General features: G+C 43.0%; 1 protein-coding gene and 1 pseudogene across 8 annotated transcripts in view; both read right to left on the reverse strand.

The window, feature by feature from the left end:
* Positions 1-19,445, reverse strand: part of Eri3 (ERI1 exoribonuclease family member 3) — a 139,100-nt gene that overhangs the window by 96,268 nt on the left and 23,387 nt on the right. For all 8 annotated transcript variants that reach the window (XM_048351136.1, XM_048351131.1, XM_048351130.1 and 5 more), the window contains 2 exons: positions 9,416-9,532; positions 2,142-2,201 (listed from right to left, as the gene is read on the reverse strand). In XM_048351136.1, the coding sequence (XP_048207093.1) occupies positions 2,142-2,201; positions 9,416-9,490 (135 nt within the window). In that variant the 5' untranslated portion in view covers positions 9,491-9,532. The remainder of the gene's footprint in view (positions 1-2,141; positions 2,202-9,415; positions 9,533-19,445) is intronic.
* LOC125355770 lies at positions 18,014-18,114 on the reverse strand (annotated as a pseudogene).

Consider the following 19,445-nt stretch of genomic DNA (forward strand, 5'->3'; position numbering starts at 1 on the left):
CTCTGAGCCCAAAATGATTTTCTGGCTGGCTGAGAACTTGGGCAGGTAAAAGATTAGTTGTGGGCCAAATCCACAGCACATGAAAGGAAGGGACAGACTCAGGTACAGAGGGACTGCAGCTTGAGACCAGCCCAGGTAAAAAGGTTGACAATCAATGACAAGGCACCTTGGCATGTACCTGTCATGAAAGCACAAATAGGAGGACTGCAGCTCAGGATAGCCTGGGCAAGACTCTACCTCGAAAATAACCAATGCAAAAAGGGGCTAAAAGCATAGCTCAAGTGGTAGAGTGGTTGCCCAGCAAACAAGCACAAAGCCCTGAGTACTGAAGGGAAAAAAAAGGAGAAGAAAAGGACAGGAAATGAAGCTGAGGTGCTGCTAGATCCATTTTCTCCTTGAGTCTGATGTTTTTTTTTTTTTTTGGGCCAGTCCTGGGCCTTGGACTCAGGGCCTGAACACTGTCCCTGGCTTCCTTTTGCTCAAGGCTAGCACTCTGCCACTTGAGCCACAGCGCCACTTCTGGCCGTTTTCTGTATATGTGGTGCTGGGGAATCAAACCCAGGGCCTCATGTATATGAGGCAAGCTCTCTTGCCACTAGGCCATATCCCCAGCCCGAGTCTGATGTTTAAAGGAGAAGTCCATGAGAAACTCCCTCAGGAATAACAAGTGACTCCTCAAAAACAATGGGGAACTGGGCATCGGTGGCTCATGCCTATAATCATAGCTACTCAGGAGGCTGAGATCTGAGGGTCATGGTTAGAAGCCAGCCTGAGCAGGAAAGTCCGTGAGACTCTTATCTCCAATAAACTACTCAGAAAAAGGCAGAAATGGCTCTGTGGTTCAAATGGTACAACACTAGCCTTGAACACAAAGAGGGTCAGGTACAGCACCCAGGTCCTGAGTTCAAGCCCCAGGACTGGCAAAAACAACAACAATGGGACTGGGAGGTATCTCAGAGGTATTTATCTTCTCCCAATCTACATAGCTGTCCTAACCCTAACCATGACTCAACCAGAAGCTGACAAGAGCTAGAATTCGGCACTCAAATAGGGAGTACACTCTGCCATGGGATAAGCCTAAACCTGCCTCTCAGACCTGCTCCTTCATGAGGGGCGCATGAGAAGCACTCAGCCCTCAATGCCTCGGACAGTATTCTTGGCTAAGGAAGCTATTTGGACCCTTCTGCTCTACATCCTCCAGACCTCTGATGCAGACGTGCCCTGCTACTCCTCCAGATACTCATCTTCCTCTTGTTCACTGATAAGATCCAAGCTTTGGGTCTTAAAAGTACAGTACCTCATGAAATCCACAGGCCTTCTCTTTTTTTCCCCTCCTCCTACCGAGCAGGTCTAGGAGAGGGGGGACCTTTTCTCCATCTGAACATCTCGGCTGGAAAGGGGTGAGAATGAAGCTGATACCAAGCACAGCCCTTTCTTATTCCCTTGGGCTAGTGCACAAGAAGCAGCATCTTAACCTTTTCCAGCTCCCTGAGGAGAACATCCTAGAAGTGTGGTCTCTGCCAAGGGTTTTAAAGTCTTTAATTTGATTTTCCTCACATAGGCAATTGTTGTAATTATTCTGATTAGGAATCATTACCCAGCGCAGCCTCTGCACCCGACAGGCACAATGCATCCAGCGGCAAGCTGCAGTGGGGCTGGCAGCCTCGGTGCAGCTCCTGGAAGAGCTGACAGCAAACAAAAGCCATCGATGGGGAGTTCTGGGTGAGTTAATGAAGTGCTCACATGCCACGAGAAGCCAACACTAAAAGCTAAACAAAAACACCTCTGGTCCCTGGGGCTAGTCCCACCACACCACCACTCAGCTCTCCTATGCCCCTGCCCACCCAGCACAGGCTGCCCAGAGCCTCCAACATAGGGCCATGGGCCAGGCAGGGTGGGGACCCTTTGCCTGACTCCTAACAGCACTCGGACATCTTGTCAGTAACTCCTGACGGGAACAGCTGGAGATGACAGATCAATGGTTCAATACTCTCAACAGCATGTCACTGATGTGACAGCAAATGTTATTCTAATCAAGCCATAATCATAGTCAAATTACATGGCTACATTCTCAGGAGGGGAGTGAGAGAAAGGCAGCAGGAAGGGGTCAGAGGTCAGGAATTAAAGGTCATACAACCTACCTCCAGCACTTGCTGCAGGCTTGGCTGACCATCCACCATGGCTTGAATAATCCCAGTGAGCTGAAAGGAAAGACAAACAGCCTTTTGGTGGAAAACAGTAACACAAGGACTTAAAGCTGGTCTGACTCCTTTCCTTTCTCCTCTGTAAAGGGCTCTGGCTTGGCATTGCTTCAGGCTGAGAACCAGGTTAGGAGACTTGGGGAAAAAAAGTCCCAGAACACAAAGGAAGCGTCACCCCCAAAAACCTGCCCTGAAATGGTGCTATGCAGATATACACTGACCACAAGGTTATGTCCTAACCTGATTCAGCTTTTATTTGGGGGGATGAGGGGGGATTTTATGAGTTTTGTATTCAACAGGCTCGGTAACTTCCACTAATTAGTCTAAAGCAGATTCAGTTCCAAGCCTCCCAGAAGTTTCTGCAAACCTTGGAGAGTGCTTTTATAAGACAGGCACACTGGGTTTCAGGTTTCCCTCTTCTCTGAGCCTCAGTGTCCAGCCCCTCCCCTGCCACAGTCACTGTAAAACCAGGAAAGCCCCGTAGTCAGCTGCTTTTACCCTGCACACTTGAGTCCTTGGTAACAACTAGTCAGTAGAGAGCCACTTATGATGGGATGGGGAAACGGAGACAAAAAAAAAAAAAGCCAAAATGTGCAAAATGTGGCCTAGAGAATTTCTTTTTTTTTTAATCTTTTTTTTTTTTTTTGGCCAGTCCTGGGCCTTGGACTCAGGGCCTGAGCACTGTCCCTGGCTTCTTCCCGCTCAAGGCTAGCACTCTGCCACTTAAGCCACAGCGCCGCTTCTGGCCGTTTTCTGTATATGTGGTGCTGGGGAATCGAACCTAGGGCCTCGTGTATCCGAGGCAGGCACTCTTGCCACTAGGCCATATCCCCAGCCCCCTAGAGAATTTCTGATCCACAGGCCTAGGCTCTGGGTTCAATCTAGGTCCAAACAAGCTTATTATTTTGCCTTGTTCGTAAGGAAAAGCATCCCTTAAGCACAGAGTAGGGCTAGATTTCCTACAAGGATCTGAGGAATGAGGATCCCATGTCTTATATCAACTAGGAATCACTGTGCCCAATATGTCCTGGGCTACTTCCAGAAAGAGTAGTGTCTCGGCCTTGCTTGGAAGCAACTTTTTTGTTGAAGTGGGGAGAAGGGGTTTAAAAATCCAATTAAACTATAATTACTCTTAATGAATACCAAATATCCAGCTCACAGAAAGTGCCAGCTCTAAGAGGGGAGGTTATTTTCTCATAGTGACTTACATGGAATGGTAATACACACCTTTTAGGGAAGAAATTTTCATTTTAAGAACGCTGAGTTCCTCTAGGTGGGTTTCTGTAGTTCATCAAGTCATTATTAGGTGGTATTTTAAGGAAGTGTAAGGACACAGCCACTCTATTTTATATTCCAGAAACTGTTTTTATATTAATCTGTATTTTAATTGGGTAACAGCTGCTGCCTACAGACTTCCCATGGTCTAAAAGGAAAATAAATTAGAAAGATTAACTACACTGTTGTTTCGCAAAGCTTTAACCCACAGCATGCCCACCCGGCTGGCACCTCTACACCCTTTCCTTGCTTGGGAGACCAAAGAAATGCCCAGCAGAGGGAGGGCCTGAGTCAAGGAGAAGAAAAGGTTGGTCTGCTGCAGACTGAGGGGGATGGAGAAGCAGGTTTGAGGGATGAGGAGGTGCCCTGCATCACAGACTTTAATCCCAAAGAACAAAGGATTTCTCCCTTTATTCTCAGAGACCCTACTATGTGTTATGCCCTATTTTAGGATCCAAAAATGTAGCAGCAAACATTAAAAAACAAAAACAAAAAAAATCCTGGAATTTACATTCATCTTGACAGTCCTCTTTTATGCCCAGTACAGTAGGTACCCAGAGCCTGTCTACCACCCAGAGCCACACACCATGCAGGCAAGTAGTTGCCTTGTATTTGGTCTCAGGCACAAAGGGACCAAAGAGAGTCAAGAGTAGACTGATTTCCAACTCTTGGTCTACCATCCAGATTACATGTCTCCAAGAAAGAACTACTTACCTGTGTCAAGTTGCTAGATGAAAGGGGCGAAAGAAAGAAGGCACCATCACTGCTAATGCTAGCCTAAAGCTCTCTTGCTAAGTTCTTCTAGAGTATGACCCTAGCTGTGGCTAGGGTCAGGACTATTGTAGAAAAGAGGGCCTTAAAGTCATTCTTACTTTCTGGGAAGTTCTAGGGTTTGAATATCAGTCATGTGTCCAGTCTGAATTTCCTTGGGCAAGGTCAGAAATGCTCCTCTTGGCTCTCACTAAAAATAATTCAAACAACACTAAAGGGTTTCAAAAAGTCTTCCTCACACAGAGAACCAAAAATATCAGTACCAGACCATCTTTGCAAACAGAGGTTTTGTCATTACCTGTGTGTCCCACAAATACCTGCCTTGGGCCCAGGTAAACCACAGGTGTGAAAAATTCATTACATGGTAGTTCAAAGGTACAGCGGTTATCTAGTATACATGAGTTCCACTCATAAGAAACACCTTCACTGACACCTAATAGGAAAGCTAGGAGGCCGCTCAGATGTCCTGCTGTAGAATTCCTCAGTATATAGACCTTTTCCCACCTAGAGCTGCAGGTAGGGCTCTAGCATCCTGGGCTTTCACAGATACAAGGGTCAGCAACCCCAGCATCATCAGCCTGGGAGAAGATGAATGAGATCAGCTCCTACCCTCTCTTCACTTCCCAGAAAACATGTATTTTTACTCGTGGCCCAGCCAGTCATGACTCTTCACTGAGTTCCTAAAGGATTTGAACTCAACCCATCAATACATAGAGGCCTGAGCAGTGGTTCAAGTAAATACAGCCTTGTAGGAGAAGATCTGATGCCCCATGAAGGGGTGAGGGAATTGCTGGAAGGGTGTACTCATCCTGAACAACCTTTTACCAGTTCCCCCAATGAACTGGATAAAGAAGGGTAAAATTACAAAGTGCCTATACCTGATACAAACAACATGTAAGACATATAAGAAGCAGTGAGTGAGAGACAATTGTATAAAATTAATAGTGGAAGTTCTATCCTAGGACTAACTTAAATCCTTCATGCTACAGTTTAATCCCATTCCTACTTGGGTTAATATATATTTGTAAAAAGCTTTCACATTCTCACAATGAAAAGTACTAGAGCAAAGCCAAGTATTATTAAGCTGAGAACCAGGGCTCACAGGCTAAACAGGGCTCAGAGACCTTAACCACTTAAAGCAGGAGAGGTGAGAGGAAGAATTAATGTGTGTTCTGTGGCTCCTTTCACTGAGGGATTACAGATTAACTCCCACTTCACCAGACTCTGAAACCACAAGGCGAGGGGCTTTTGACCCTGACTGATAACATGGCTGGTTCTTGAGATCCCCTACCCGTACAAGGGCTTTGTCCAGGGATGAGCCAGTTTCATCATAAACACTGCCAACTACAGAGAGCAGCCCAGGAAACTCAGTGCCAATAGCATGTCTGCATCCAGCACTTTCTCCTTTCACAGTTTATCTTCAACACAATCGTATTCTGACACCAAGACAGTTTGTTGATTACATAAGCACTTGTCTCTGGTGTGCAATCTGATAATCAGACCCACTCTTTCTCTTCAGACGAAGAGACCAATAAAACTCACCCTTTATAAGTACAGGTGCAAGACAAAGCCCTTGACTGACATTTAGCAAAATGAGTATTTTTCTAGTTTTTTCATGATAACAACAACCAAAAAAAAACCAAAACAAACCACCACACATGGTCAGGAACTAGGCAACAGCTCAGTTGTTACTGACAAATATGAGCTAGAGAAGATTTTGAAGGTCATAGGATAGGAGAGGCTTGGGAGAGAATGAAACTTGTCTCATCCCTATTTCTGTTAGAATTATGTCTCTACGCAAGCTATCACTTGGAACTAAGAAAGGACCTCAGGAAGACTAAGAACATGTGCCTTGAAGGAGTATGAATGCTTGCATATGGGATAAACACTCATTCAAGCCAGGTACCAGTGGGTCATACCTGTAATCCTAGCTACTCAGGAGGCTGCAATCAGGAAGATTCAAAGAGCAGCCAAGGGAAAACACAAAGCCTCATTTCAGCTGAAAAGGCTGGGTGTGGTGGGGCATGCCTGTCATCCCAGCTACAGTGAGCATAGGCAAAAAGTGAGATCCTATCTCAAAAACAGCCAGAGGAAAAAGGGTTGGAGGTATAGCTCAAGTGGCTGAGTGCCAGCCAAGCATGAAGCACAAATCCCAGTTCCACCAAAAAAAACTCACTGAAGGCAGAATCCTTGCTGCTATCCAACAATGAACCCATTCCTTCCTCTACACAAGCATGTGCTTACATGTACATGTGTGAACACCTCATGTGCATGTGCATACACACACATACAGGCTAAGACTCTTAAGAACTTCTTGAGCACTAAAGAGAAAATCTTGCCAGAGGAGCTGCTTAGGTGCAATCTGGAGGTTTGGAGTTGTTGCTTACACTTAATAATGAAACATTCTCTCTGGCTGGAATGATCTCCACCACTAGCCCCACAATAGCTACTACCAGTAGATAAAGTCCATGCTTCTCTGTGACTTAGTTCCATCTGTATGGAGACAGGGCAACACTTAGGTAATCTGGAGTTTTCCAAAGAGATTTTACTTACTCAAAAGAGCAAGTCAGGGGCTGGGGATATAGCCTAGTGGCAAGAGTGCCTGCCTCGGTATACCCGAGGCCCTAGGTTCGATTCCCCAGCACCACATATACAGAAAACGGCCAGAAGCGGCGCTGTGGCTCAAGTGGCAGAGTGCTAGCCTTGAGCGGGAAGAAGCCAGGGACAGTGCTTAGGCCCTGAGTCCAAGGCCCAGGACTGGCCAAAAAAAAAAAAAAAAAACAAAAGAGCAAGTCAGTAGTGCAGTTGCTTTGGGAGAGAAGTGAATAACACCTTGCAATATTCATTCATGTAAGTAAGAAGCATGTACCGAGTGCTTACTAGTTACCAGACCTCAAAGATGGGGCAGTTGGATCAGGTCTAGTTTCTCCCCTCAAGGAGTTCCTGGTCTGGTAGGGAGACAGGTATTTAGCTAAAGTAAAATGTATATGACTAGTGACATGTTGCATTAAGCACAAGCCAGGCTGGGGATCAAGGAAAGCTTCCCAAGGAAGGAAACCCGAGTCCCAGAGAACAAGATGAAATAATGAGAGGATAATGGGATCCATGTATAGGTAGAGTAACTACCATGTACAAGAATGGATTATAAGAGAACAGCTTTTGGGGTGGTAAAGGCAAGAAATGAAGTAGGGAAATATGAGGATGTCAAGTTTTGAATTCAGGAGGCCCAAGACAGAATGGTTGACTTCATATCTCCAGCACAACCATATCTTCATGTTCATAACAGGGTTCACATCAGGAATCTACTACTCCTATTCCCTCCAAATTATATATAGATGTTCTTGAAACTATCTAGGAAAAAGTCATTTTTCCTGACAGTCTCACAATCCTTCTTTCCTTTTGCTTAAAAAGCAACAGTAGTGGTAGTATTCTTACTCTGAAAGCAATCCTTCTTTATCCAATACTCTGAAATACCTACTCCATTTAGAGCCATATTCCCAAAGCACTTTGAGCCATTCCTAAGCAGATAGCAAACTTCCTAAAACTTGGGCCTGCTGTCTATGCCAGACACTCTGGTCTCATAGAGCATGAAGAGAAGGACAAGAGAGCCTACTACCGTATCACCCTGGACAGGCCCGATCTCATCTGACCTTATAAGCTCAACAGAATCAGGCCTGATCAATATTGGATAAAAGAAGGACAAAAGGACATTAGACTTTTAGGCTACTAGAAGGTATGGGCAACTGACTGGAAGGTATGGGTAACTGATCAGTGTTATCTTCCCAGAGGAATGAATTTCCATCATCATTAAAATGGTAATTTTTCAAAAGGGGGGTGGTCAAAGGACAAATTAACATACCTGGTTAATGTTAGGGAGGGAATGTTACGGGAGAAAAAGAAGGAACAACCTCAACATCATTTGTTGGAACAAAAGAGCCTGGACAGATAGGTGTCTTCAACAAAAGACCCACCTTGGCCAGGTAGCAAACACTGACATTCAGTCCAGAAGCAGCTCTTAAGACCTTGCACCTGGACTTTGTCAGCCTCAGAGCCCACTGTGCTGCCCACTTGTGCCAAGGAAGCCCTTCCCCAGCCTGCTCTACACAAAAGAAATGTTTAGGATTATACAAAAGCTTCTCTCGGGGCTGGGGATATGGCCTAGTGGCAAGAGTGCCTGCCTCATATACATGAGGCCCTGGGTTTGATTCCCCAGCACCACATATACAGAAAATGGCCAGAAGTGGCACTGTGGCTCAAGTGGCAAAGTGCTAGCCTTGAGCAAAAAGAAGCCAGGGACAGTGCTTAGGCCCAGAGTCCAAGCCCCAGGACTGGCCAAAAAAAAAAAAAACAACAACAAAAGCTTCTCTCTTCCTATTTCACTCACAGGCAGAAAGTAGGTCTCTACATAAATGAAGTCTCTAATGTACCTCAGCTTCAAATTCTTAAAAGATTCCAGAAACACTCATGTTTTTCCATTATTTCTACTCAACCCATGGTTCCATCACAGAATTTTAACAGCCTGACACTGCAGAGGGGAAAGTAGCTATAGAAAGCTACTCTACATTGTCCTAGAAGTAAGAATTCTCAAGGGATCCTCTTCCTCTAGTAAGAACCAAAATCTGTTAGTTCCAGTTTCTTAATCTGCAAAATGGGTCTGTACTAGCCTGCTAACAAAGTGGTCAAGTATCATACTAGCCTAGGTAGGTATATCTCAGTCGTAGCTAGCCTTTCCTCTTTCCCACATATTCTATGCCAGACAGGACCGGCTTATTCGAGGACAGAGTAAGAAAGCATACATATAACATTTCCTAAAATCTTCACCTCTTGCCAACGAGCCCTGAGGGAGATGGAACTGAGTCCAAGAAGCACCTAACTCAATTTGTTCAGTCACCAGGAAAGGTGAAGATAAAAAATAAGGGAAATTTGGGGGGAGCTGGAGTAGATTTGGCCACTACTCTCTCTAGACCCCAGTGATCAGAGTTGCAGAAGTTAAGAGTCTGTGACTCTTCACAGATTAAGTCACTTGAAAAGCCAATTGCTACACCCAAAGTACACTTGTCTTAATCCTTGATCAGACCTAAGATTTACCTAAGTAGCCTATACAGAACAACAATGATCCCAAAGCCCCTCCCCCAGCAGCCCTTGCTGCCCACATCCAGGGTCCTTACCTCTGTACAGAAGGGAGTAAGCTGTGGATGGACTACAGGCTGGACATACATGTGGAAGGTAGATTCAATCTCCATGGTCCGGCCATTTAGCTTCAGGATGGGGAACTCAATGATTTCCTAAAATGCCAAATACACAGAAAAGAAAGTAAGTTATTTTCGTCAACCATTTCAAATAATAACTCCAAGTTTAGAAAGGATGAGTAATCGCATTACTCCTGCAGGCCAAACCCAAGATTGGGAAAGAAGGTGCCAGCCTCATTATAACTCTAACCCTCCAACCTTCCAGGCTGCTAACAGGCTCATGGACTCTAGGGATAGGATGTCCTCCCCACCCAGCACTTCTAGGAAGAGGAAGGAAGAGAGTAACCTGCCTCAGTTTCCTTAGCACTCCTCTATCAGAGACTTGAGTCCCTAAAAATGGAGGCCCTCTTTCCTCTTTGCCCAGGTCCCTGCCCTAGCCTGAGTCTGGATCTCCGCCCATATAGACAACAGTCGTTAGAGCAGTACATACATTTTCTTGTGAGAAATTTTAAAAAGAATGGTATCTTCATTAGGTTTTATGAAAAAAAAAAGATAAATAATAAAGCCAAGAGAGATACCAAAAAAGAGAAAACAGAACACAAGGAGCTAGTGCCTCCCACTTTTTTTTCAGGCAGTACACACTCTCCCCCACCTCCCCTCCCTCCCCGCCCAATCACTTAGCCAGCCCTTCCCAGTCCACTGGAACGTAATGGAAGAGAAGGAGGAGGAGTGACAATTTGTTTGGTGTCTCTAAGATTAATTTGTCTCCGTTATTTAATAGAGATGCACGGCACCAAGGTCCTGGTGTGCAAACAGGCTTGCAGAACACTGGCTGTGCAGCAAGCCTCATACATCGCTCCTGGGAAGGGAGGGACGCACCAGAGGGGGGGAGAGGGCAGAGGAGAGCACGCGAGTACCAGGGAGAAGAGGGAAAACAAGGAGAGAGAATAAAAAAAAATATTGCTTTTTAATATTCAAAAACAGTTTGCAAAATTTAATCAAAGCAGAGGAAAAGCTAACATTTTTACCACTTTGACATTTTTATTAGCGCTTTCATAAATTTTTAAAACATGAATGGAATTAGTTTACAACACACACACACACACACACACACACACACACACACACACACACACACAAACTGCCCCTGAAAACATCTGGAAGAGACAAATAGGAAATAGTAAAAAAAATAAATAAAAGCAAAAATCCTCTGAATAAAATTAGCATGTGGAGAAAGAAAAGGGGGCTTACCCACTCAGATCCCTACTCAAGGACCCCCAGTCTAAAGAGGCCCCTTCCAGCATCACCAAAATCAAGGTAAATTGGTTCTCTTCAGAGACTGCCCGGAGAAGTAACAGCAGCTGATGACACCTGATTGCACTCAGGAAATGGATGGGTGGGAAAACAGAGGTCGTCAATCTCTTTGTCCCAGGAAAGCCACATATCCTCCCCTCCAAAACATACCACTAATATTGGACTTATTTTTCAAGCCAATGCACAACAGCAGGGCTGCAAACCAAATCAAGGCATTCAGATTCACGCCAGAGAAATTCAAAGGTTATGGTTGCCTGGTCTCCCTGGACTGATCCCCAAAGATGGGGAAGCTGACGAGAGTTTAATGCCAGATGCAGAAAGGGCAAAATGGCTGCAAGGATGAAGCAGAGAGGAGACCAAGAGGAGACCCAGGCTGCTTGCTTACAATAGGTGATCTCTCCCCTTCCAATCGAACCAAAGGAGATACTTGTTTCCTAATTAACAAGGGCTCTGTTCCCCACAAACTATTACAAAGCAGGCCAAGTAGAGGGAGTTTTGCCATGAAAAGCAAATTTGAGCACTTGGACAAACAACATACATATTGGTCCCCCTGAAAAATCAAATATTCAAGATTTTCAAGAGGTAACTCCGAGGTACACTTGAGTCAGGCTGCTCTAATTCCCTAATTGCTGGTAAATCCTTCCTCTCACTAAGAGAAAGACTTTCCCCAATAGAAAGGCAATGGAACCATAGCCTGGTGAGTTTGGCTGCTCTCATGTCTAAGGAAACAAAATGGCCAGTGCCTCACTAACAATGTTAGCTGGGCCCGCAATGAAATTTAACCTGTGACACAACTGTACTTTTCATTTAAACTTTCATTTGGAGAGAAGCAGTGTTTGGAGACCTGCAGTTTGTCCTGCTAATAAAGACAAGTGTTGGGACCTTTAAGGATGCCATTCATCTTTGGCTTTTATTAAATTCAATTTTCTTAAGCCCATGATACATTATGAAATTAGGAGTTGACATTCCTCTGGAAACAAAAGTATCTATCAAACATAAATAGAAAAAAAAACCCTCTATTACAAAGAATTTATGGCTTAAAGTTGATCTCTTTCCACTTTTTTACAAGCACATGGTTTGTTTTAGATATGTGAAATGTTATTATAGATCTGGAATTCCATTAGTATTTATTATAAAATAGTGTGCACTTCAGCTCCCGCTCTGACCAGCACCAAAGCCAGCATCCCCGGTAGTTTTTCTAAAAATTCAGTCTTTGTGGTTTTCTCCACTGAAGCTCAGTATCAAGCTGATGCTGGTTCCTTATCCACAAGGAAATGTCACCCAATGTCACCCTTCTATGGACAAAGAACAAGCCAGCTGCAGCTCCATGCCCCTTCCCCCTCCGAAAAGGCATCAATCCCTGAAATACCCAGAACACATCAAATTGGACCCATTATAACATACTTCTCAGATGTTCCTAGCCCATCGGCCAATCCCACTCAGGAATAAAAAGAGAGACTTTCAAGAACCAGTCTCACAATCTGATTTTGAAGGAGAGGAGCAATTCTTCATCAGTACCAGGAGCCTACACACTAATATATTCATTCTGGATGCATCTATTAAAGATGCACAAGAGGAGCTTTTGAGCTTTTTGTTCTGACTCTGAGCAGTCAGAACAGAAAGGACCTCACTTAGGTACTTCTTGTGTTTTCATATACATTTTCTTATTTTACCCTTATGAATACTAGGAGCTAGGCCATGTCACCATCACCATCATCACATCATACACCAATACTATTAAGCACCTGTGTTTACTAAACTGGAACTAGGTGTAGACACAGATAAATATAACAAGACATGCCCTCTCTCTCTCTCTCTCTCTCTCTCTCTCTCTCTCTCTCTCTCTCTCTCTCTCTCTCTCTCAGATTTTGAGTCAGGACAAAGGTAGAGAAGAGTTAGTCTCCAATACCTCAACAACATTTGAAGAATGGGGTGGGTAGGTGGGTGTGCGCGTGCCTGCACGCTGGCACCAGTACTAGGACTTGAACTTGGATGTTGTCCTTTATCTTTTTTGCTCAAGGCTGTCACTCTACCTCTTGAATCATAGCTCCACTTTCAACTTTTTGTTGGTTAATTAGAGATAAGAGTCACAGACTGGGCTGGGGATATGGCCTAGTGGCAAGAGTGCTTGCCTCGCATACATGAAGCCCTGGGTTCGATTCCCCAGCACCACATATATAGAAAACGGCCAGAAGTAGCGCTGTGGCTCAAGTGGCAGAGTGCTAGCCTTGAGCAAAAAGAAGCCAGGGACAGTGCTCAGGCCCTGAGTCCAAGCCCCAGGACTGGCAAAACAAAACAAACAAACAAACAAAAAAAAGAGTCACAGACTTCCCTGCCCATGCTGGCTTCAAGCCACAATCCTCAGATATCAGCCTCCTAAGTAGCTAGGATTACAGGCATGAACCACCAGCACCCAGGTGGAAGTATCTTATTTCTTATATTTATTGTTTACTTTGTCAAAAGACATTATGCTAAGTGCTAATAGGATCTCAATCCTCCAAATAACTCATTAAATGGGAATCATCACTATCCCTATTTCACAATAAACTAAGGTCCAAGAAGGTAAGGCCACTTGCTTATAGCTCTACTCTAGAAAAGGATAAAGGCAGAACTCCAAATAAGAAATGAGACTTAGCTCTCAAAGTCAGTAGGGTTAAAAAAAAAAAAAAAGTATATATGAAGGGAGCTCAGTCTGCTATCTCCTAGAAAAAGGCTGCTCTTAAATTATAAAAAATCTTAGAGGTCTGATACTGAAAAGCCTACATTATAGGTACAATAGCACAGATGGTATTGTTATAAGCTCCAGAATGGCAGGACTCTCTAGAATCTCTGCTACTTTGGTCCCATTCTGACACTGTTTCCCTCTTTCAACTTAGCTAACATGTGACAGACAGAGACTATACGTCTGGCTCTAGAGCTGGACATGATAGCACACACCTGCAATATCAGCACTTTTGAGGTAAAACCGGAGGATTGAAAGTTCAAGACCAGGTGGGCAACATAAATACCTTGTCTCAATTAAAATGGAAATAAAACACTGCTTTCAAAGGACTTGCCATGGGTGCAGATTAGTTGATCTACCAAAGATGACAAAGAGAACAGGTAGTAGAGTCAGGTTCATGCCTACATCTATGGAACTCCAGAGTGTCTTCTACCAGATCCATTCACTCTCTCGCCTTTATGTGGTTTTCTTCCTCAGCAGCAACAAACTGCTAAATCCCAATTTTACCTAGCTTGAACAACGAACCTGTTTGCCTGGGATCACAGATTTCTGGAAATACAGGACTTTCAGTATTAAAATTGAAATGGTTAGCCTACAACCATTCACAAACTACATTATTAGATGTCCAAGAGACTGATTTGCTGATGGTAGATGGGAATTGGCCACAACTAAAAACAAAACCCCCAGAATCCAGATTTGCCAACATATCCAGGGTTTTAAACCTAGCAAAAATACTTGCCAACTGCAAGCAAAAAGGGAAGCACTAAACAAATACGCATTTGCTTTATCTTTTTAAGTGAGTTAGAGCAGACATTTTTTGTTTTTATTTGTAGTACTGGAATAAACTCTGGACCTTGTACTCTACCTCTTTTTTTGTAATTTATTTATTAAACACAAATTTTTTGACAAGGTATTGTGCAAAAAGGGTACAGTTACATAGTAGGGCAGTGTTGTACTCTACCTCTTGAATACCCCTTCTCCCCAGTTGTTTTTGCTTTCAGTTTGTTTCTCAAATAGGATCTTGCATTAATTTCTGCCTGGGCTAGCCTCAAATTGAGATCTTCCTATATCCCCCCTTCTAAATAGCTGAAATTAGACAAGAACCACTATACCTGGCTTCAGAAGTTTTAAACACAGTTGCTTTAAACTTGTTCAACTAGGAACCAATGATTCCTCAGATAAACTAAGGATAAAACTGCAATAGCATTTCGAATGAAATTTCAAACTACTATCAGCAGACATTACAATAAATAAATGTGTATGTGTTTTTCAGGGTATTCAAACTCCTTTCAACTAAATTGTATGCAGTGTGATAAGATTGGATGAGAAGATAAAACAACAAAAAGAACTTAAACAGTAAAAGACAGGTTGGACTGCTGAAATTTGTGGCAGTAGTTATAGCAGTCTAGCCCATTTTCCCAAAGAACAGATTCTCCTCAACCTGAGTTGATGTTTCTATGGTCCTATATAAAAGAATGAGCAGATCTATTTTTCATGGCTTGCCTCAATCTAAGAAAGAACAACATTCCCTCAAGTTGGAGACAATCACAATTAATCTAACCCTTCTTTCCATCGCCACCCCCAGAAGAAAATTGCAAAAAGTAGATGTCCCTTTACTACAGGGTTGATAAAAATCCAAAAGCAATACCATACCACATGGCAAGCATATGGGGTTTAGCCAAATACTTGGTTTGGGATAAAGTACCAGACAAGGGCAGCCCGTTCTCCAAAGGATCAAGGCACCTCCTGGCCACAGGGAAGGGGGGAAGTGAGGGTTGCACTGGGCAGTGGGCATAATTTGCTTAACCATTTCTCTCTTGGAAAAAAAGAAGCATTTTATGCACAAGGAGCTTATTTCTTAAACAAACACTCGTGGTTTTGATTTACACCACAGCCTGCTCCTAAATAATTTATGGCGGGTTAAATTTATTGCCGGGCCCTGGCTGGCTGCAAATTCGAATTGCCAAATAATTAGATTTTAGGGCAAAGCTTATAAATTACCCGTCGATTTGTCCAGACTTGTTTGTCAGTTGCTTTGTGCTTCAGGTCATCTTTGGCATTTGGCTGTTTGGGTTTTAATTGCTGATTTACACTTTGACAGATGAGAGCTGATGTTCAAAGTTTCAGGACAAGGAAGGGTAAAAAAATCAGAGCTTTAAAAGGCTGGTTTTTCACCTACATGTCCCCCTCCACACATCTGCACAGACCCTGAAGCAATTAAAATGTAGAAAAGAGGTTGAAAACAGGCAATGTTGTTCTCTATTTGAAATAGAGGGAGTAGACAGTGAAATTATAATTTACCTTTACTAAAATCTGACACATACACACATATATGCATAATGGCAGTAACTGAAGGAAATCAAAAGTCTTAAAAACTATATCCTCACCCACAGTGCATATATTAGTATCTCCTGCACTCACCTAATTCTGAAATTGCTCCACTCAGACATTTCTATATACTTGATTGTAAATAATTTCAGATATTACCAGCCTTTATGAAACTGATCCTTCAGGGCAGCAAACAATCAGATTATTTCGCTATAGCTACTTATATACATATATTTGTCATGTAATTAATTTAAACAAATATCAGATTGTGTGTGTGTGCAGGAGAGATCCCCTTGAGGTAGCACTGAGGATGGGCAAAAAGTCCAAGAAGGTACTAAGCCCAACTTACATTCCAGTGGGGGAAAAGCAAATCTCTCTGGGTAGTGCCCTGGCGCTGCCCACTACGTGAACAAAGGTCCAGAAGACACTTTCTTTGCTCCCAGAGATACAGGCTTTGCCTTCCAGCCACCTGCTATAATCCAAAAGCTTATTTTGAGGCCATGGATCAGAATATTTGCTGTAATTCTACCAATAAGTGCTAGCATATATAACTATTCCATGCTAGGCACTATTCTCAGCACTTACACATATTAGTTGGTTTTATCCTCCCATGAGTCCTAGAATATTCATACTATTTCTAACTGCATTTATACCAGTAAGCAATTAGACATAAAAAGTGAAAGTAACATGACCAATGTCATACTGCTCATAGGTGGTAGAAGTAAGACTTAAATCTAGACAGTCCAGTTCTGGAATCCACCCCCTGAACCTTGCCCATCATCAGAACAGCCTCTATCTCTGCTTCCCTCAGTCTGGAAGCACATAATCCTCAGTCTGGGACTTGAGCACATGCAGTCAAAGCCTGTCCAATTGGTCACCGAAGGCAGGGGGAAATTGTGGATAACTTAATGAGGATCACAAGATAAATCACAGAGTTGGTTATACAAAGACCAATCAAAATACTGTGCTAAAGATTTATTAGCTGGGGATGACAAGTGATCAAGAAAGAACCAAACCTACTCAGGCAAAAAGTGTTCTGGCTCTTGCTCACCACCCACAGCCCCAAGAATTGGTTATGTCTCCCCAGAAGATGGCATTCCTATAGGGTTAGTTCACTGCTTCCCTGTTCTCCATTCACATCTGATAAGCCAGAACAAGGACAGGGGAACGGTTGTGCTGGCATGAGAGACTTTAAAAAAATCAGGCTAGTAAGGAAGTGATGACAGATATCCCATTCACAATGCACTGAATCTTTTTTGTCACACATTGGCTCCCATATATCCTCCTAAACTGGTGGGAATTAACCCTCTATTTTATGGATGGATGAGAAAGTTAGGACAGCTGTTTCTCAAACCAAAGTACCTCATAAACAGTAGCCTATCACTTGGGAACTTGTTAGAAATGCAAATTTCTGCTTATGATAGAGGGCTTACCAGGATGAAGCCCTGGCTTCAAAAACCCAGCACTGTTGGTTTTTGTGGTGGTGGTTGTTTTGTTTTGTTTAAGAAAAAAGGGGGAAGGAGATCTTCCTAGCCTCTGTCCCAGACTGTGTGAATCAGAAGCCCTGCATATGGGGAAGAGGCTAGTAGTCTTGGTTTTTGGTTTTGTTTTTTTTTTAGCAGAGAAATTCTTTTTTTTTTTCCTTATTTATTGTTGAAGTGATGTACAGAGAGGTTACAGTTTCATATGTTAGGCCTTGGGTACATTTCTTGTACTGTTTGTTACCTCCTCTCTCACTCCCCACTCCCCCATCCCCCTTTCCTTCTCCCCCCATGAGTTGTTCAGTTGGTTTACACCAAATGGTTTTGCAAGTATTGCTTTTGGAGTCATTTGTCTTTTTATCCTTTGTCTCTCAATTTTGATATTCCCTTTCGCTTCCCTAGTTCTAATACCAGTATATACAGTATCCAGGGTACTCAGATGAGATACAGTGATAGTGCGGGTACAACCACAGGAAGGGGATACAAGAGGATCATCAACAATAGAAGCTACGGTTTCACATGGCATGTTGAAAGTAATTACAACAGTGATATAACAGTCATTTCCATAACATGGAATTCATTTCACTTAGCATCATCTTATGCGTTCATAAGGGCATAGCTATTAGGCTCTTGTGATCCTCTGCTGTGACTAGCCTAAACCTGTACTAACTATTCCCTATGAGGGAGACCATAGAGTCCATGTTTCTTTGGGTCCGGCTCACTTCACTTAGTACAATTTTTTTCCAAGTCCTTCCATTTCCTTACGAAGGGGGCAAATGCTAATCTTCTCTGTATCATTCCAATTTTAGTATATGTGCTACCGAAGCAAGCACTAGTCTTGGTTTTAACCAGCCCTCCAGGTGATTCCCAGGATGCTCATTGGAGTTTGAGAGGCAATGGTCCAGACTAGTGTGTTTCTCAGACTTCAAATTCTCAAACAGCGGATTCTGTTTAGCACTGCCATATGGCCTGATAAGTCTTCATTTCTAACAAGCTCCCAGGTAATGATGATGCTGGCTCCTCAGACCACACTTTGAATAGCAAAAGTTTAACATTCCCTGTAGAATACTCAGCATCCTATTTTCTAAGACTTTGAGAGGAACCTTTCATCAGTCCAATGGATCATAAAGGTAGTTTAGATACCTTCCCTATGAATACCTCTCAAGATAGAAGCTTGGCTTATTTGTCTAATCTTGAGGAAGGTCTAATACTGGCTGCAAATCTGGAACCGGATAAAATTAATTCCTGCTGATCCTGAGATATCAACCTGGCTATTTCTTCTGAACATCATACCCCATTCATTCCATATCATCCTCATATACTTCCTTTTGGACCTGCCCTTGACAAAGGTACTCCAGTGAAAACAGACCAATTCAAAATGGCACATTTGATCTCATTCAAGAGGACCTACTTTTCCTGACCCCAAATAATTACCAATCCCTTTCGGTTGATCAGTAGGCCCTTTAATGTTGTTAAAACTGGAAGAAGGACCCATAAATAAGCAGACACCATGCCTGGACTCCTTTCTAGATACTGCAATCTCAACTCAGGACTCTGTTTTATCATTCTTATGTAAAGAGCCAGGTTCTAAGCTTTTTAGCCAGTTATCATCCTATCTGCCTAACCATGATTACCACCTCCTCTAGAATAATGGACAGTGCTTCTATAGATCCTAGAAGTCACTACCCTCTTTACTACTAAGGAGCTCACCTGAAACAGCTGCCCTTACCTACATCCTTTGATGCAGACTTTTAACTCAAGAATACTGCATTTATAACAACTACTGATTCTATATTCAACTTATCAAAAATCCTCAGTAGCCCACAAAAATCCAAGTGAGTTATGAACTATGAAAAAGCATGGTTCTTTGACTTCTAAGCATCTAAAACCACATAACTTTTCTCCACTCCCACCATCACAACCTTGGTCTAGCCCAATAGTATGTCTCTCAACTAATACATTCCTCTTCAATATCCTAACAAGTTTCTCCTTCCCAATGACACACAGAAATGGAATAAGCTTCTCCTATTACCAGTTACCTCAGGTTAAACAACAGAGATCAGTCTACAAAAGAAAAAAAAAAAAACCCATTCGAAGGAAGAGGAGAAATAAGACAAGATGGGACAGAAAGGAGGAAAGCCTATGAGGTCATTTCATACACACC

This window comes from Perognathus longimembris, chromosome 7, assembly GCF_023159225.1.
Source record: "Perognathus longimembris pacificus isolate PPM17 chromosome 7, ASM2315922v1, whole genome shotgun sequence".
NCBI classification, from domain to species: Eukaryota; Metazoa; Chordata; class Mammalia; order Rodentia; family Heteromyidae; genus Perognathus; species Perognathus longimembris.